The following is a 19,655-nucleotide window of genomic DNA, read 5'->3' on the forward strand; positions in this document are numbered from 1 at the left end:
AAGTTTTGCCAATACATGTGGACTTCATTTTTCAACAGGCCTTTTAGAAAGTATTTTGTAGTAAAATAAATAGTTTAAGTATATGTTGTAAACCCTCAGTGGAAGCTTGAGAATTTCCATGGAGAAGAGAATCAGGGCATCATTTAACTGTTGATATTCTGTTACCAAAAGTCTACCTAGTAGATGGTTCTAGAAGAAAATCCAGGTTTAGTCTGATTCGAGTTCCAAGATCTGAGCCCAGGACATTCTAGAGGGATTCTAGGCTGATTTGAGAAGTGGAGGGTATCTGGAGAAAACCAGTCCAACCAAAAACTGGCATTGTAAACTATATAAATTATTTTTCTTTATGATTTCTAGGCTTCAGTCTTGTTTCAAAGGTTTCCCTTTTCTAGAGTTGGATATTTCCTGGGTTTTTTCTTCTAATTTTTTTGTTTATTTTGTACACTAGGTCATTTCTTAGTTTTATATTTTGAGTAAATAAAATGGGAAATTATGTTCTGAATTTTCTTCCAATTTTCTATTGAAAATTACAGTCTATAATTTATTAGTTTTTATATTTTGAATAGATAAAACTGGAAATTATTCTTGCAGAGCATGTTAAGGATTTAATGTTATTTCTTCAGTATGGATAGTCAATTTATTAAGCATCATTTATTAAATAACCTCATATTTTCCACCCCAAAATGATTGCTACAACTTGTCAAATATTAACTTCTCATAAATACTTGCCATCTGTTTTAGATTGTATTGTGTTTCATTGACCAAATTTCCATTTCTAATTTTGATATCATTTTTTAATTAAAATTCCTTTATATTAAGTTCTAATTTTAAAAAGAAAATCTCCTACTGTATCTTCATTTAACAAATCTGGTAATTGTCACATATTTTTCCCCTCAAAATACTTTGACATAAAGTTTTAAGTTTCAAGAGACTCTACTGAGATTCTTGTTGGAATTTTATTACATATATTTATTATTTTTGATATATTGGAATTTTCATGATATGGAAGTATAAATATGAGCTTATTTTTATCCAGGAATACCTCAAACTCTTGAATTTTCAGGTAAAGTAAAGAATATCAGATGTCCTTTCTAGGTATCCCTTTCTTGGAAATAATGGTAAAATACAGACTTTGAATAATATAGCATTTATATTAATATAGTGATATAACAACAGGAATTACATATTTTTATAGTATCCCTGTATGTCTTTAATATCTTTATTGCATTGTAATACAGTCAATAACAGTCAAATATTAGCATCAATTAACAGTTTTCCTATTTATATTTTCATAGTATACAGTTCTACAAATTTTACCAAAAAAAACAAAAGATAATCCTGTAAGATCTGTGACCACACTTTCTTTCCCGACATCGTATTATGAAAATTCTCAAACATACTACATGTTGAGAGTATCTTATAGAAAGCGCCTATATAACCCCCAGCTAGATTCTCCTAGTATCATTTTTCTGTATGTCTTAAATTATGTATACATTTCCACTGTCCATCCACCAGTATATCTTAATTTTTATGCATTGAACATAAATTGTATAAATCTGTACACTTTTCCTGATCACTTCAGCATGTACATCATTAGTATCCAAGATCATTTACAGCTTCTTTCCTTTTGTTGTAAAATAATTATGCAATGACATTCACAAAGCCTAAATGCATATTTGCTGCGTTTTGAAAAATGCATGCACCTGTGTAATCCAAATTCTTCTCAAGATATAAAGCATTATCATCACTCAAGAAAGTTCCCTCATTTCCTTCCTGGTAAATCCCCACCACTACCCACCAGAAGCAAACTACTCTCAGTTTTTTTTACCCTGTATTAGATTAGGCTGACTTAGTACTAATATAAATTGATCATACAAGATGTACTTCTTTGTAAGATTTATTTCATTCCACATAATGTTTTTGAGAGCCATTCATGATGTTGTCTGTATCAATAATTCCTTCTGCTTTATTGCTGATCCATTATATGAACATACAGTATTTTATCTATGCATTTTCATAATTGAAAGATGCTTGGGATGTATCTGGATATGTTAAGTTTTATATAAAAATTCCAGAGCTTTCCAAAGTGGTTGTATCATTTTACTCTTTGTCGACGAAAATTCAATTAACAATCAAGTTAAGAAGAATTAATGAAAGGGAATTTTATTCAAGCCAAATTGAGGATTATAATCCAGGAGACAGACTCTCAGAAGCCCCGAGAACTGTTCCACCTGTCAGAAGTGGAAAGCACAGTCATGTACACTTTTGAGACAAAGGATCATACATCAAAATGGCATACTGGTATTTTACATAAAGTTCACTGAAGATTCACAGTCCAGGTAAGCATAAGCGTCGTACAAAGGGAACAGCAAGTCATTATGACCCCCTAAGATTTGGGAAAGAATGCTATTCTTTTAAGAAGTTGCATAGCTAGTGTCAGAAGAAAGGGAAAAAAAAGAAGATCTTTCTGTGGAGCAGGCAGGCATTCCCACCTTTGAGGCGCTCTGGTTCATGTTTAATGGAGATGCACACTGCACATTAGGGACAGAGGGAGGAGGACCAAACTAAGAGAGGGAATTTTATTTTTAAATTTTCTTGTCCTTCCTTAAAATAGCTTTTAGTGTATTACTATAAATATATGGCTAACACACTAATAAAGAACAGATCTAATGATGTTCTGCAATGAATAAAATATTTTATGTTTAAGGTGCGCTGTAATTTTATTTATTAGGTAACTGAGCCCCAGTGAGGTTAACTGGATTTATAATTTCTAGTAGAACTCGCGTAGAAACTATGAGCTTATTATTCAAAGTCCTATGTTTAATTCTTTCATTAGACTGATGTAACTTTTGCTGAATTTCCCAGACTGCTTCTTGGAAATAACTTTCATTACTTCATAGTATGCAGCAGCACTTTTAATACATATAGGAAATAGTTTTTCTATATCCTGCAGTTTATAATATAGCCTCTAGAAGTACCCAGCTTCTAGGAAGAGCCTGGGAAAATATTATTTATAAAATAGTCAATGAAATATATTATTACACCATCATCAAATCCTTTTGATAAATTGGGATAACTGGTAACATGATGTCTACTTTTTATTTTATATATGTTAAGTTTTGTGTCTACATCTACTTTTTCTATAATGTTCTTTGGATAGTTAATATCATGATCATATGCTTACCTGATTTCAAAACCTTTTAAAAGTGCCGCATTGTGCTTAAATGCAAATATTACTTTCTTATTGTCAGAATTCATGGAGTTTAACACTTGCAGTTTGGATGGAAATATAGAACAAAATTTGCACACCGCTTGTGAAAAATGCGTTTTTTCCTTATTCACCAAGTGATAGACCTAGAGACAATGGGCAGTTCTAGGTAGGTAATGTGTGCAAATGTAATATTTAAATGTAAGTATACATGTAATTGTGAATATTGATATTGGATGATTCAGGTTAATACATGCATCTGTAAATGCTCACACTGAATGTATGCTATTCACAGTAGGGTTAATTTGAAGATTTTAGGTCTCCATATACATTGTAGTCCTGCTATGAAATTTTTGCTGCCCAGAATTTAGTTTATTTGCTTATGCTAAATAGTCAGGCAAGCTTGTAAATACTAGTTTGCAGCTTACTTTAATTTTCATGTTCATAAGAAATACTTGAATACCACAACATGTTCCTTTGAAAATAGAATTATGAAATCCTCCAAATGATCTAATAAATTTTTATTATATACTCTATCTGCACGCTCTCCATAATTAAAGTTCCTAGTGTATATTACTTACCCGAGTGATGGATACTATATAAAACAGTGCTATTTTTAATAAAACTTATATCATTTCTTAGTGAGCACTACTTTTAATTTTATCAAGATTAGCAAAGCATACAGTTGAAGCCTGTTTAATTCAAAGTCTTAATCACTTTCAGTCTTTATCACTTTCAGAACTTGAAGGATTTAGCAATACTGTAAAATTGCCATGTTTTTTATGTTTTATGTACCCCTTGATAAGTTTTATATATATATATATATATGTACTCCTTGATAAGTTTTACATATATATTATATATATCATATAACGTGTTTTATGTACCCCTTTACCCCTTGATAGGTTTTATATATATATACACACACATATATGTGTATATATGTATATATATATATATATATATGGCAGGTATATATTGTCTTAGGGCACAAAATTATCTGTAGAAGAAATGAAAATATTCCTGTAAAACTTTAATTTACATGTATGGTCTCCATTGTGCTCACTATCAGAAACTAAGCCCCAGTCTATTCACTTCTCTTCTTTCTCCCTGGGGTTGCATCGTTATACCAAGATGCTTACACTGCCTAAGCATTTGGGGTGACATTTGGTCCTTGGTAGCCTCATGATCCACCTGGCATTTGTCAAGATGTTCTTCTTACCGTCACTTAGTCCTCAGTCACTGCCGGTCACCACTCTTTTCTCCTTTGAGGATCTTGTGGTCTCTTGTCCTCAGTTGTCCTGAAATATCTCTCTCTCCTCAGATCTCTAACACCTAAAGAATAAAGGTCCCACAAACCTAGGACTTGACCTCAGGTAGCAGAACACAGAGAGCCATTCAAGACCAATTCTGTTTATTTCTCTCCAAATCTTCTCTAGCCTGTGAATCAAGAAAACAGTTCCTCCAACTCGTGAAATAAACAACAAGGTCTTACTGATGTTGGTTTTCTTCTCTGTTTTTGTTTATGTGCTGAATCATTTTCAACACAATAAATGGCTAGGGGTTTTTTTCAACTCAAAGTGTCTGTAACATTAGGAAACACAAAATATCTTTAACATCTTCTCTGCTCTATCGTCCACCATTTTTGGCAAAGGATAGTGTTTAGTGAATGGGGAATGGCAAAGGAAGCAAGGAAATGGGACAGGGAGGAAATCCCGTACATTTCAAACTACTATCCCACTACATAGCTATTTCCCTTAATCAGTTTAAGAGATTCCTTACAATCCTATAAGAAAACATTGTAATTGTCAATTTCAGAGATGATAAAACTGAAATTTATTGCTGCTGGCTCACTTTCCTGAACCCAGGTCTAGCCAGCTCTCCATCTTTACTGCCTCTTTGAATAGGGATCCTCTAAGTCAATGCTAGCAAAACACTCCATAGCAAGACTGCCAATGGGTACCTGAGGTCTAAAATGAAGATGAAGACAATTAAGATTTTTTAATTAAATATTTAGTAAGGATGAGAATGGAAAAACTCAAAAGCCCAGAAGTACTTACTATATTTTAATGCTCTAGCAGAAATAGGGTAAAAATATAGTACAAAAAATGTTCACACTTATTACAGATATTTTACTATCAAATATATAAGTATCCCAACCCCTTATCCTTGGAAACAAACTAAACCATATCAATTATTTGATAAAATAAGCGTGTTTTTCCTCCCACTTACAAGTTGTGTTTCCTTCAGATTCATAATGTTTCAGAACATTAATTCATGTTAATTAAGTTCTTATCTGACTTCTGATTGAGTGGTTCAGTCATACCCAAACTTATGTAATTACATTTAATGTTATAGAAATGGTCTATAACAAGTGGAAATAGAAACGGTCACAGATATATTATTCAAGATGGTGAATATTTGGGGGTGTATCAGAGGACATCACTTATAAATATATATTTAAATATTTAGATTTTGAAATTTAGATACTCTGCAAAGTATAAATATTATGAATGAAAAAATTATGGGTGATTCTTTTTGAAGTTTTCAAATATTCTGTGAAAATGTGTAATTAGTGTTTTAAAAAAAACAAACAGACATTTCTTTAAAATATATATATTGAAAACCTCACCCTCAAGGGATTTTATGAAGATATCCAAAAGTCCTATAGGGATGAAAGTTTCAAAGTTGCTTTAGTGAGTGAAAAAAAATTTAAAGTGTTGAAATCACTTCTTCAAAATGCTGGCTTTAGTCCTTCAATATCACTTTCAAGTGTTTAAGTTCAACTTTACTACTGGGAGAGAGGGCTGATCTTCAGTGCTCAAACTATTTGGTGTGATTCTCTCTGAAAAACCACACTGGGATGGTAGCCTCAAAGGAGACCTGTTGCTCTCGATGATGGTGAATGTGAGCCTGAAGGGACTCTTGTCCTGAAGTCCTGAGGTCACGAGGAACACAGGCAGTTACAGCCCCAGAGCAAGCTATTATCCAAAACGATGAACTCCAGGATAAGATCTCTTATCACACCAAGTGCTTTTTATGACTATATTCTTGTTTCTGTATTTTGCCTTCCTTTGCTCTTTCTCTACATTTATATTTGGAGATAATTTTGAAAATGCCTCCCAACTATCTTTTTTGCAGGCACAGCTATCTAAAACACTTGTGTATCACCCCTCGTTTAATTTTTCTTTCTCAGACTAATGTCATTCATTCTGTGGACATTTTCTTGGGCCGATAGAGGTCAGGTGATGTAGGAAATATCTTACGTCCTCATTTTAATTAATGTCTAGAAGTGTAAAAAGTCCCTTGAGAATTTTTTAGTTTACAGAATTTTGACTGGGCACATTTGGAAGTTTGCAATATTAATGATTTTCATTAAAACTCTCTCATCTTTGCAAGACAAGGACACTTTACTGAGGGATACTTACATGCTAACTTTCTAGAAATTTATTTCTTAAGACTCCATCATTAATATTGAAAAATGTGTAAAAGATTTAAACTAGTAAACTACCATGACCTACTTTTCATTTGCATTGTGAAGGGAAACAACACAAGAAACGGTTACTAAATCATTATACAAATTAGAGTAAATAATTGATGCTAACAAATGAAGAAAGAGCCAAAAAATAGATAAAGCAATCAAAAATCTTTCTAAAACTCATTTTAGCATTTTTTCTTTTTGGAAATGACAAGGATTTGTATTTATGCCTGCCTGTTTGTTTTAGTTGACTAACATTATCTTTGAGTCCAATGTAAACTTTTTTTCTTATCAATATTAAGGTGTTTTTGTTTGTTTGTTTGTTTAAGGCTTGAATCACCAACCAGGTCCTTGATAATGGAAGCTCCCCGGGGGGTCCAGGTGAGTGCCGCAGCTGGAGACTTCAAGGCTGCCTGCAGGAAGGAGCTCCACTTGCAGTCCACAGAGGGGGAGGTGAGTTCTGAGGTGTAGACACTGGCCTTTTACTGCGGAGGGTGCTTCTTCTCAAATTATACGCATATGATTCCAGGAGAAACATAAGGAACTACTTCATAAGAGGGCTCAAATTTTGAAAATATTAATACTTCTTAAATATGAAACTGGGTAAACCTAATGTTATTTTCATAAGTCAAAGCTCCATTTATTTTCTACTGAAAGATATTCATTCATAAGTCATTTATAAGTGGGGCATCTAAGTTCCTGCAGTTTCAAAAATCGACAGATGAATGGAATGAATATCAAGGTAATACCCAGAATGAAGGCAAGTCTTTGCTGTCTTGGTTCCATTTTGGTCTTCAAAAAGTTTTTCCAAAAAGTGCTTTGAAAGTTTGTGTGTTTGTCTCAGTAAAAATAGTACCTATATTTTTCTAAAAGGGAAACAAAAAGCAAAAGTTTATTTTGCTATTTCACCCAGTTATTTCCTAGATGAGATACATGCTGTTTTTCTTCCATGTTGCTTTATTTCACCCAAGAGTCTGTTTAAACTCTGTTGTCCTCATTCCTTTAAAGATCCTCTTCTTTCTCTTACTGCCTGATTTAAAGAACCCTTTGTCTTTGGGCTTCCATTCTTTCACTGGAATGTGATAGGCAGGTATTTATTTTGTCTCCTTTACTTGCTGTATACATTGTGACTATTGTGTCTGCAGAATCACATTTTTGTCCATTCTGGAAATTCCTCAACATTACGTCTTCAGATAGTCCCTCTCCCCCTTTTCTCTATGGGCTTTTTCAGACTCTCTGAAGAAATGTTGTCTTTTCATTCCCTTACCTTCCAGATCGCTTAGCCTCTCCTTCCTCATTTCTATTTCTTTATTGCCCTATGCCTCACTCTGCCTATTTATTCAGATCCACATGCCAGGTTCCTCCTCAGTATCTAATCTCTTCTTCAATCCCTACATTGGGCTTTTAATTTCAGTATTTTTTTTATTCATTTCTAGGACTCTCATCTGTTGCTTTTTTTCAAATCTGCCTGGACATCTTGGTAGTTGCTCTCGTTTGCTTGTTTGTTTTTAATTCTACCTTCATTATTTCAAAGCCTTATGCATAATACATATTCGATTCTGTATATTTTTACCACAATTCCCAAAGTCCTTGAAGGTCTAAATTTGTTGTGCTGCTGTTTCCACCAATTAATTCCCTTAATATTTTCTTCCTTCGTGTGCTTATTTATTTTTTTAATGCGTTTATAAAGGTCAAGCTGAGAAGAAAAAGCTTGGAAGGATGATTTGAGAGTGACGCTCTGGCGCATCTCGGACCTCTTCAGATGTAAATATGAGGGCAGACATTAACAGAATCAAAAAGAGGATGTTCCTTTCTTACCTTTATACCAGTATCTCAGTTATTGATTCAAGATAAATTTGTATTACACATTTGGCTTCCTTTTTATAAACAAACTTATTGCCAGGGTCATTAGCATCTTATCTGATATTACAGCTTAAATAATCTAGAAATATGTTTTATAATATTGAAAACATATATCCGTATTACCTTTCAGGATTTCTCCCCACTACAATTGCAGACTACAATACTTTGTCTACCACAGCAAGAGAGAAATCTTTCTTAAATATCTCACATCTTTTTTAAAGCATTTTTATCATGCTAATCATTTCATTCAAATTATTCATAATGAATCATCTCATAATAAATATTGATGGTTATTAATCTCCATTCTGCTTCTATTTATGCTCCACTTTACTTATGTTCTTTTATTCAGAGTATCAGCAGAATCCTTGAATTCAATTACAGATTAGCATTTAATTATGAATTGAGTATTATGCTGTAAATAAGTCACAGCCAAAAGCTTTCAGCTGTGGCCATTTTTTATATTAATAAAATAAATATACAGAAAAGCACAGCACTTTCTATTAGAATGAAATCGCATGTAATTTTTCTAGGAAGAAGTATGAAATGATATAAAATCTTTCTCTTTGCTTCATTGACTATGCCACAGAAAGGCAGATCCACCAATTATTAAATAATACAGAAAAATATAAAGTCCCTACTCTTAGGTAGTGTTTAAATTAATTAAGATCACGGCAAACATGGTGTTGAGGTAACCAAAATAAGTAAGAATGAAATTGCACACAAAGTTCTGCACTGCAGAAGTTTCATTCATTTCAGACACCGTATTGCAAGGAATTTCAAATTCAGCTCTGAAAACAACATGAATGACAACTGTAGGTAAAACATTGAAAGTTATAATAGCATATGCAATGCAGTAACTTAATAACGTATGTTACAAGATGACACAATTTTTTTATCTTACAAACTGATTAAATGTTCTACAGGGATAGGTCTGATTTCAACAGGTAAGAATGGAATAAATGGATTCTTGGTAGAGAGAAGACAATGGGCTGTGACTTAAAAGCTCAGGGGTGTCATTCTGAGTACAAGGAAGAGTTTCACAACAAATGGATTATATGGTTTATAGGGTGATCTGGAATAGAAATATCAATTTTAGAAGTTGGAAAGTGAGCAGTGTCATCGGAAGTGCCTTAAGCAGAACAGAAAGAGTTATGAGGGGGTCCATCCAAGCTGCAGAAGCCTGGAAAAGCTGAGCTACGTGGGGTTGGAAAGAATCAATATATGACACCCCTTTTTATCTCATAACTTAGTTTTCTGTCTCAAACCAAGAAAATATTTTTTCTCCCCTTTCTTTTCTTTTTCTTTCTTTTTATTTTTTAAATGTAAAGCCATCATTTATTCAATCTTTCATCGTTCTATGGATGGATCTTATATCTGTGAGGCTAACTTTCGAAATTCAGAATTTTATTTATATTCCTTCTTTTTCTTTATCCTTTCTTTGTTCCTTTATTATTTCTTCTTTAATTTTATATTATTATTGAGGTAAAAGTGGTATATAACACTGTGTAAGTTTCAGGTGTACAGCATTATAATTTCACATCTGTATATACTACAAAGTGATCACCACCAAAGTTCTAGTTATCATCCATCCCCATATAATCAACTCCCATTTTCTCTTTTAAAGACCCCATTCATTTAAATTTACCTATTAATAAAAATCTACCTCCCATATATGGGTGAAGCTACAATGTGGATCTCAGAAGATGATGGAATTAAGTATTGCCACATAGCCAAATATGATCAAGAGTCACCCGTAAATGGATAGGAGAGCTGGAGGGCACAGCTATAGCTAAACTGAAGCAGGCCACATACCATAAGGTTCAAGGCTAACTCCATTGATAAGGTCACCACAGCTGGGCTTGCTTTCTGAGGCTGCCACCTGCATGTCCTACCTGTATAAAAACAGCTACTCTCCACATTTATTCAGTTAGGCTACACCAACGGAAAGGCAATCAGTTCCAAACTATAAAACCCAGCGATGTGGCCTGGTGTTAGCAAGCCTCTGAAACTCACCAGGGCTTGCCAGTAACACTTGCTTCTGTGCTTACTAAGAAATGAACCACTGACAATATCTTAGAGTCATTTGATGAATCCTACATGAGCCTCCTTATCCACATGTTCTTTAGCTTTCCATGTTGCATTCTTTATTGTCTACGTCACAAGGTTTCTTGGACAAAACACCCGCTCCTAACACTTTTTCAGCATGAACTAACCTCCACATATGCAGACCTAAACCCCACAGTCCCAGAGCTTGTCTTTATAATATGTTTGGCATTGGCGAAGCTTGAGAATATCTACTCTCTGCAAGCATGCCAACTCCTCAGCAGAAGGGAAGAAAGGGGGTTGTGCTGTGCAAGCCCAGGTCCTCTGTCAAACTCAACCAGTAAGAGGAATCATCCTTCCTCCCCCCGTGGAGAAGTGAGTGAAAGAACCCACAGCGTGTAGCAATTGGTATTACACTCATTGATGTCCCTCTTCATGGAAACACAGAGCAGGAAGAAATGAGGCCCAGCATTTATAACCCAAAAATACGTTGTCATTTTTTTTTACTTAGTTTTGTGCACTTTTGAATCAGAAAAACAAAAATTCATCTTAAAAAAAATAGAAGTCCTTTCTCTTTGCTTTCCTGTCGCTTACCGTAGAAGAAATTATGAAGTAATAAATTTCAACATTTGATACCTACAAACAAAAACTTTAATTATTCTTTCTTAACTTTGAATACTGTTGGTAAATGCAATCATTTTTATTTCATAATCTATCCATTTATTCAGCAACTATTTGTATTACATGGAAGCTGTACATGCAGGGTCAAGCACTGTGAAGTTATAAAAAAATTCAGACTTAATTCTACCTTCAAGAAGGACATAGTTTATTAGAGAAAGTAATATATCAATATGACTATAAAATAATCTACCAAGTGATGAGCAAAATAAGATATTAATAATAAACTGCTACAGGAGAACCAAATAAGAAGAGTCTTTCCGTCTTGGGGCACTAGGGAAAGGTCCATAGAGGATGAAGCAGATGAACTGGGCTTTGGTGGAGGGTGAGAATTGTACCCTAGAGGAGAGAGACATGTACAAGGTGAAGGAAAAGCATTACTTCATGCAACTTGTACTGGCACAATTCTATGCACTCTTCTATAGTCTTGAACCAATGACAGGCCCTGCCCTCATAGATATTACTTGCAAGTAAGAGAAATAAACAATAAATGAACAAATACACAATATAATGTTAGGAAGAGATTGTTACTACAGAGTAAAGTAAAGCTGGTAAGGAGAGATTAATGGATTTGTGTTACTTCAATAGGGTGGTTAGGAAAGTCCTCTTTTAGAGTGTGACCTTTTAGTAGAGATCAGGACAAATAAGCTCACATCTAAAATTAAAGTTAATCTAAAGTATACATGTCTATGGTATAGGAATTCTTTTTCTGGCTTATTCTTAGTGTGTCATAGATTCCTATATTTCAAAAAAATTTAAAGCATGAAAAGGCAAACAGAGGAAATCTCCCTCCTACCTCTGTTCTCTAACCACCCTGTTAATATCTATCCCCACTTGTAAATATTTGGAGAAAAGTTTTTCAGGCTAGGAAAATGAGGAGTTAAAAAGCCCTGAGGCCAGGGTTGTTTTGGTGTGTTTGAGAAAATGTGAGAGTTCATGCAAGAAGAATTGTAGGAAGTGATGTTAGAGAGATAGGCCAGATCATACAGGGCTTGTGGGCCGTGGAAAGGAATCAAGATTCATTTTAAGCATGGTGGGAGACCGTTAGAGAAACTTGAGCGCCGGTAGGACACGATTTGGTTTGCATTTCTTAGAAGTTCACTCCAACAGCATGTACAATAGACTGTAAGAGGACAAGAGTGGCCACTGGGAGGCCAATTAGGGGGCTATTGCAAGAGTCTTAGTAAGAAATGATTAGGACTTAGGTGAGAGCAAATGTGTAGAAAATGGAATATTCTCTGGTTCTCTTGTCAATTTAGAGATGCCTTTAGGCCGTAATTAGCTACATAACAATAGAATCAAGACATAGCTAGAGAGAGTTTGTTTCTTTGCTCATTCAAATTCATGATCTAATTTTCCTTTCTTTGGACCATTCCCCATGCATGTCAAAACCATATGATCCCTGGCCCTGAAAGTGTTGTGTCCATGATTTGGAATAAGTGAAGTAATTTTGCAAGTTAGAAGATTTAGCAACATGGGTGTTAAGTACAGGTCATATATTTCATGGAGTCTTCAAACCTGATTATATCTAATAGTTATCTGTTATTTACTATGCACATTATCTACTTGGTGTAGATTGGGAGTCAACGTGACTTTATGAGTATTTAAAAAAAAATTAAACCAGAGAGTAAAATTGTTTTAATTAATTGCCCATCACTTCACTAACGGCATCTCCATAAACATCCTTATTTCTTTGTATATTCTTTAGACTGGCACGTTTAAGTTAAATTAACTGACAGTCAGAAGCATTCATTTTCTGTGGTGTCTGAATAACCGAGTTGGCCCCGTAAGCAGATTATACAATCTTGCTTTCATTTCGAGGGCATTCTCTCAGAATATACCGTGTCTCAAAGGCTCAGGTAGCCACAGAGCGTTTGGGCTGTACCGTAGGAACGCAATTTGTTGGTTCAGCAAGGTTTGGCAGCTAAACCAACAAAATTGTTTGTCCTGTGGTCTTTCTTATTAGACCATGCTGTAAAGCTCTTAAGAATATAGGATGCTAAAAGGAATTAAAATGCAATTTCTTTCCCCCTAGATATTTTTGAATGCGGCTACAATCCGGCTGGGAAACCTGCCGACCGGCTCTCCTTCCTCTTCTTCACCCAGCCCCTCCCACTCTCGGCAGACAGTGCATGAACTGTGTGTCTGCCCCAACGGCAAACTGTACCTGTCTCCAGCTGGGGCCGGGTCTACTTGTCAGTCCAGTAGCAACATCTGCTTGTGGAGCTGAACTGACTGATTTCTCCTCACACCAGAATAGCCTTTTGTTCCCGTACGTCTCCTTCACAGTTCTGCTCCGTTTCCCTCGTGATCAGTCCAGAGTTTCTCCAAATGGTCCACAGAGCAACTCCTTCCAGTGTAAGCAGGGATTCGCACCACCTTCTCTCGTGATTTTCTGTACTGCTCAACACGGAGAGGGTGAGTGACAGAACAGTGGAAAAACCATCTTCAGCAGGAAAACTGGATCATAACTTTTGCTCAGAAGGGAGAATAACATAGGTGCCTTTGCTACATGAAGTGAAGCACACAGTTGTAGATTTTTGCAGGACCTGGATGTGGACTGCCACATATACATGACATAGATGAAATTCCCAGTATCCAATGGCAAGATGAAATGGTTAACCCTGTAAGAAAACTAGTTCTACAGTCTGAAAGCACAATTTTCCATTCATCTTTTTGGATGTAAACTTTTATCCCTGAATTTTAAAATTTTAAAGCATTATGTAATGCTTGCTTTACTAAAAATTAAATTCAATACATGGTTTTTAACAAAACAAGACAAGACAGAATCCCACCCTGAGTTTTATTTGTTTCTTTAAATTCAATGTGTTGTTACTCTTTGTCTACTAACTCTAGAATTTGGTACATTAGGTAATTTTGAAAGCTCTCAGCAATAGAATCTTTACAGAATTAACAAAATGCCATTATACCGTCATTTGTCAGATCTGAACGGCCTTATATAGTATGTACTTGGCTATTGCATGTGACGTATTTGCTTTTAACCAAACATCCAATTGATTGCAATATAAGGTAGGATTAAGAGGGACCTACCGATGGTGTGGAATCCATAGATCTTTTTTTTTTTTAATTCACATGATATCCTTTACAGCTAGGTTCTAAGAGTACAATTTTTGTTTGCTTCATTCACTTTATACTTGACTCGGACTGCTAAAATTCAAACATCCTCTAAATAAATAAAAACTACTGTGATGCCTAATGCTGAGAATGAATTCACTTTCCATTGGAATATCATCTACAGAATTATATCTATGTACTTTTTATTGGAGATTAAGACTTAAGGGTGGTAGAAATTAAAGTGAAAATCCCCGCTTAAACAGTAAGACATACAAATGTTAGCGAACGTGTTGAAAATGTGTTTACTCCATTAGATTCATATTTTAAGGAATTTAGTCACATTCCTTTGCAGCTCTTAATATTTGATTACTTTTGTTAGACCGCTAAGCTACCCCGAATCAGAGAGCATAGTTGCTTCCGTCCTCTGTTGCTTCTTTTTGTAAATTAGCTGCTGATAAATAACTCCAGAATACTGCCCACGCATTTACTACAACACTGCTTAACTCGAACTCTCGCACCTTATAGAACCCAAGAACATAAAATTGTATTAGCTATTTCCTGTTCTGGGAAGATGACTTGATTACTATAAGGTAAGTCTTTCATTTTCACACGTCAGTCCATCTTTTTCTCCCCCATGCACACACGATTACAGGTGTGTGGAAGTTTTCAGTTTGGAAGTCCGTGACTGTAGAATCTTTGGAGTTCAGGACTCTGCAGGGTGAAGTGGGAGACTGGAATTTATAGAAATAATCTGATTAGCGAAAGTAAGAAATTTGAGTAAGGCAAGCAACAAAGTGAACCATTTGACCAGAATTCTCTTGTTGGGATAACGTAACACATTGAATACCTGAAAAACCTCCATTTCACTAAATGTATTCTGTACTCAGCAGAAAAGTCAGAAAGCTAGTGCAGTTTTATTACTCTTAAAATAGAACTTGTGTTTGGGGGTTATTATATAAACCTTAAGTCAATATTGGAGTAAAAGTTAAGATGTGCAATGGCTTAAAAAGTCATATCCTAACACAGGAGTTTAATTTATTTAAGCTAAAACATTAGAAGTTACTACGAGAAATCCTCCCATTGTTTTTTGCAAAATATTCACACAAAGTATAACACAAGAAATTTTGATAAATTATGGGTGCTAATCACTGTACAGACCTTTTAGGCAAATGCTATGTATTAATTTGAGACATATTCAAGTTCTAAATTAAAACAATGAGAAAGTTTCTTAGTCAAATGGGAACAATTCTTTTGATTAGTGATTAGCCCTGTTTCTAATCTCAGCTCTGTCTTCTACTAATCAGTAAACTGATTTAGGCAGTCTGGGAATATCTCCAGGCTTCAGTTTACTCACCTTTGCAACAAAAGCATTGAATCAAATGGTCTCTTAAGATTTCTTCCAGCTCTGACATGTTCTAATTCCAAGAGCAAATATTATAGAAGGTGAAAGGGGACGTCGAAATTGTAAACTATATGTCATGAGAGGAGAAAAGATAAAAAGTGTTAAAACCAATTCCAGTGAGGGGCTGTCAAATTTTGAATTCACATGTATTTTGAAATGTTACAAACGCAATTCAAAAGAAATGTGTAAGAGAGTTAGACTATGTCTAGATGATGTAAAAATATCTGCTCAGTGTGGTAGAAAAACATAGCATAGAGATACAGGTAGCTTTCCTACTCAGCACTAAACGGGTGGTTTAAATTACTTGACTTGCTGTTTTAGATTCCTTAGAATCTAAGTATAAACTCAGCCTCAGAGTTTGGGCTTCTATTAAAGGCACAGAAGATTGCTCTGAAAGGTCCTTAATTTCCTCATAAAGAAGGCTTGATTCTTTCTTGATACAGAGTTTCTTTCCTTAATTGCAGACTACCCAAACAGATTCATTATCTGTTTTTCCAGTACCATTTTTGTGTTACAAAATACATACAGTGCAGTTTACTTAGATGCAAATTTCATTTTTCCCAAATTAAACTCAGAAAAGTGATTCCTTTCAAATGTATTACATGGACGCTGAACTTGGTATCCAGTTTAAGTGGAGAAGGCAGGCAAACAGGCAGGAAGGAAGGATAGAGAGAAGGAAGGGGACTGACAGCATTCCTAGCCGTTTAAATTCTTAGCTGAGAATGGACAGAGAAGTATTTGCGCTCATGTTTTGAGATCCAAAGGAGAGAAGCAGAAAGGACAAATTATTTTTTGTCTTTCAGAATATTTCAGTAAGGCACTTCCAAAAAAAAAACTTCCAAATCTCCTCCAAAATTTCTATTCTGTACTTCTTGGTCCTACTTTTTTTCTCTTATTTTATTATGAACCATAAGCTGTATAATCTGGTGCAAAACTGTTTATCTAAGAATTTAAGATAATTTTATGCTTCATATTTTACATTAACCTGGAAATCTTAGATTTCAGTACTTCACATCTCTGAAAATGGAGCCAGGAGTTCCAGGTGTGTTTCTGCCCCTCTACCTACTCATGTGACCTTAAGAAATATATTTAATTATCTTGGTCACCATTTACTTCTCTTGGGGAAGGGTACGCCAAACTAGAAGTTTTCTTTGGTTACCTTCATCTCTAAATGTCACTGATTCCCTTAAGAAAAGACTCAGCAATCTTGAGTTCATTACCCTGCTCTGAACTTGTTATTATTGACCTCCTTCTATACCTAGACATTGTTGTTTATAAATGTTGAAATGCACATCTTTCCAGCAGCCAAACGCTATTTTTTTCTACACTCCCTTTCTTGCTCTAATCATTTGAACGTCAACGTCCCTTTCAGAAAACGATGCTTTGTTGACAGGCTTCAGTAATATGGTTAACATTAAAGAGAAAAAGAATGTATTTAGGTCTTATTAAAAATGACTATTTAGGAAATTAATAGAAGTATTTACCAAATATCAATACGCTGTTGATCATTCTATGATTACTTATCTCCATCAAACTAAAAAGCATTCGTCTTTTGAAGAAATGGTAATTTGATCACAAAGGTCCGTTGCTGAACTCTTTGTAACCTGTTATGCCATTCAAAATTCCTACATATTCTGCCATTTGAATTACTCAGTTGGACAGTGCCTCATTTTATAAAACTGACATTTGATACAGTAAAACTCCTAATGAATTATATCACTGCAAACCTGGCATCCCTGTATGAGGCAGCAATAGATAGAGAGATTGAGGGTGTTTAAGGCATTTAAGTGCTGTATTTTATAGCAGGTAATATCAATATCGTAATATTAAATTATTAAAATAGTTGAAGATATTTAATGACCAAATTCTCTATTTAGCCATCAAAACCAAACTCACATTCGAGTCTCTTATAAGTGAGGTCTTGTCACCTTATTCTTCCAGTAGCTTTGGTCTAATTAGAATTGCTCATGTGACCCTATTTAAAGATACTTGGAGAAATGATTTTCCTCTGTGTACTAGTGTATATTATAGTAATGAATATTGCAAAATGTTATGATCACAAAGTAAAATAATATTGCATTTTAATTCTTTTAAAACAATCATAAACTAATGAATGACCTCATTGAACACTGTTATTCATATTGTTTTATACTGCGGTTCATTAGTTGTTTAAATGTCAAAGACCAAAGACTGGGATTTCTATTGTATTTAACCCTACAACACTGCTGCTTCTACTAATTTATTCAAATGAATAGGAGGGCTTATAATTACAACATAAGGTAGTAAACATCCTCCTTTGCAGGATTCTGAGCTATGGATCATGATTAATGCTTTTGCTTTAAAAGAAAAAATGTGTTAGTGTAATTCACGTACCTTTTATACGTGCATAATAAACACCTTGATATTCATAAAACCGGTATATAAAGACTATATCCTAAAATGGGCCCAGGATGGATTTAGTTTAAACTTTCATTGCTTGCTAAAAATCCTTTGGAAAATATAATTAATTTGAAATTCTTTTAGAACCAGAGGGCTATTTTTTTAAGTGTTGATTGAAGCGATTCCATTCTTTGAGAAAGTCAGTGAAAAACATTAAAGGAAATGAGGTATAATGAGCTGCGATTCTTTTGATTTTTGCAGTCTTAATATCTCCTTTGTTTGAATATTCATAAATAAAAGCCAAACAGGGTTAAAAATGTGCAAGGACATTTACTAACAATGGAAATATGTAATTTCAAGTTTGCGTGTCTCGTTATTTATACAGTTCTTTAAACCAGCTCCACTACTCATATATTTTGCTTTGTAATTTTCATGTAAATATTTTCTTGTATATAGAGAAATATGAAAAATGGAACTATTTTCTTACACATACTATGCAATATGTTTGTAAAATTGCAATATTACCAAAATTACAAAAGCTGTGCTTTTGTACTCTATCTCACTTTATGTAAAATCAATCTTTTTCTATTTAAATGGACTATCTGTCCCATAAATTGTAGATAACATATCTATTCAAAACTCAGTCTATTGTATCTTTTGTTTAGTTTGGGGTGGATTGGGTTATATTTCTTTTGGGAGAAAATGCAGCAAAGTTTGGCAGTAGGAAACTTCTTTTTTTTTCTCAGAAAATGAGAACTTCGAAGCATGCAATGAGCTCATATGATTTAAGATCTCTCCTGTAATTCTTGTATTTTGTCCTAATTTTGGTGCTACTGTGTAACCATGATTAAATACGATAGTTAAAACAAAGAGGATCAGAACTCATATGCTATCATTTCATTCATTTTATTGAGAAAAAAGTTCAAAGAGGAGGGATATGAGTATTAGTACTGCACAGAGACCGTTTTTGATAATGCATTTTAAATATCAACTCCATTAAGATATACATTTTTGAAAAGTTAGTTAATCTATATATTTATACTTGCTAAAGATGCTTCTCTTATGAAAGCTGAACATATTTTTCCTCTTAAATATATAACCAATGAAACTAAAGAATTCAAATTGACTTAAAAGTCATGGTCACTGCATTTTACAAGATGACTAGCTAATAGTTTATCCATTCTGAAACCTCAGTGATTTGACTTTGAGGATAAGACTAGACAAACTGCTGTTTGCTCAAACACACACCCTACATGGTACATAGCATCACCCACAAATATACATGTACAGCATTGAACATACATGCATGCTAATTGTCATTTACTTATTTGATGCTGAATTTCTTCACTTCCTTGTTATACGCAAAATATCAAGAACACGCATCAAGACAATAACATGGACTTTATTACCTTTTAGAGATGTAATTCCCAGTGCAATACCTTACAAGCTTTGAGAGTGACTGTATTCCTCTTAGGTTCCAAAAAAGCAACAGGAGCCATTGAAAGTTTTTTTTTTTTTTAATTCACTAT

At 34.3% G+C, this 19,655-nt stretch overlaps 1 protein-coding gene across 3 annotated transcripts in view; it reads left to right on the plus strand.

The window, feature by feature from the left end:
* The window catches only part of SGCZ (sarcoglycan zeta), a 915,455-nt gene extending 896,535 nt beyond the window's left edge, over positions 1-18,920 (plus strand). For all 3 annotated transcript variants that reach the window (XM_030832087.2, XM_060291683.1, XM_060291684.1), the window contains 2 exons: positions 7,016-7,139; positions 13,306-18,920. In XM_030832087.2, the coding sequence (XP_030687947.1) occupies positions 7,016-7,139; positions 13,306-13,500 (319 nt within the window). In that variant the 3' untranslated portion in view covers positions 13,501-18,920. The remainder of the gene's footprint in view (positions 1-7,015; positions 7,140-13,305) is intronic.
* Positions 18,921-19,655: the final 735 nt, after the last annotated feature.

The sequence above is a fragment of the Globicephala melas genome, chromosome 21, assembly GCF_963455315.2.
Source record: "Globicephala melas chromosome 21, mGloMel1.2, whole genome shotgun sequence".
Taxonomy (NCBI): domain Eukaryota; kingdom Metazoa; phylum Chordata; class Mammalia; order Artiodactyla; family Delphinidae; genus Globicephala; species Globicephala melas.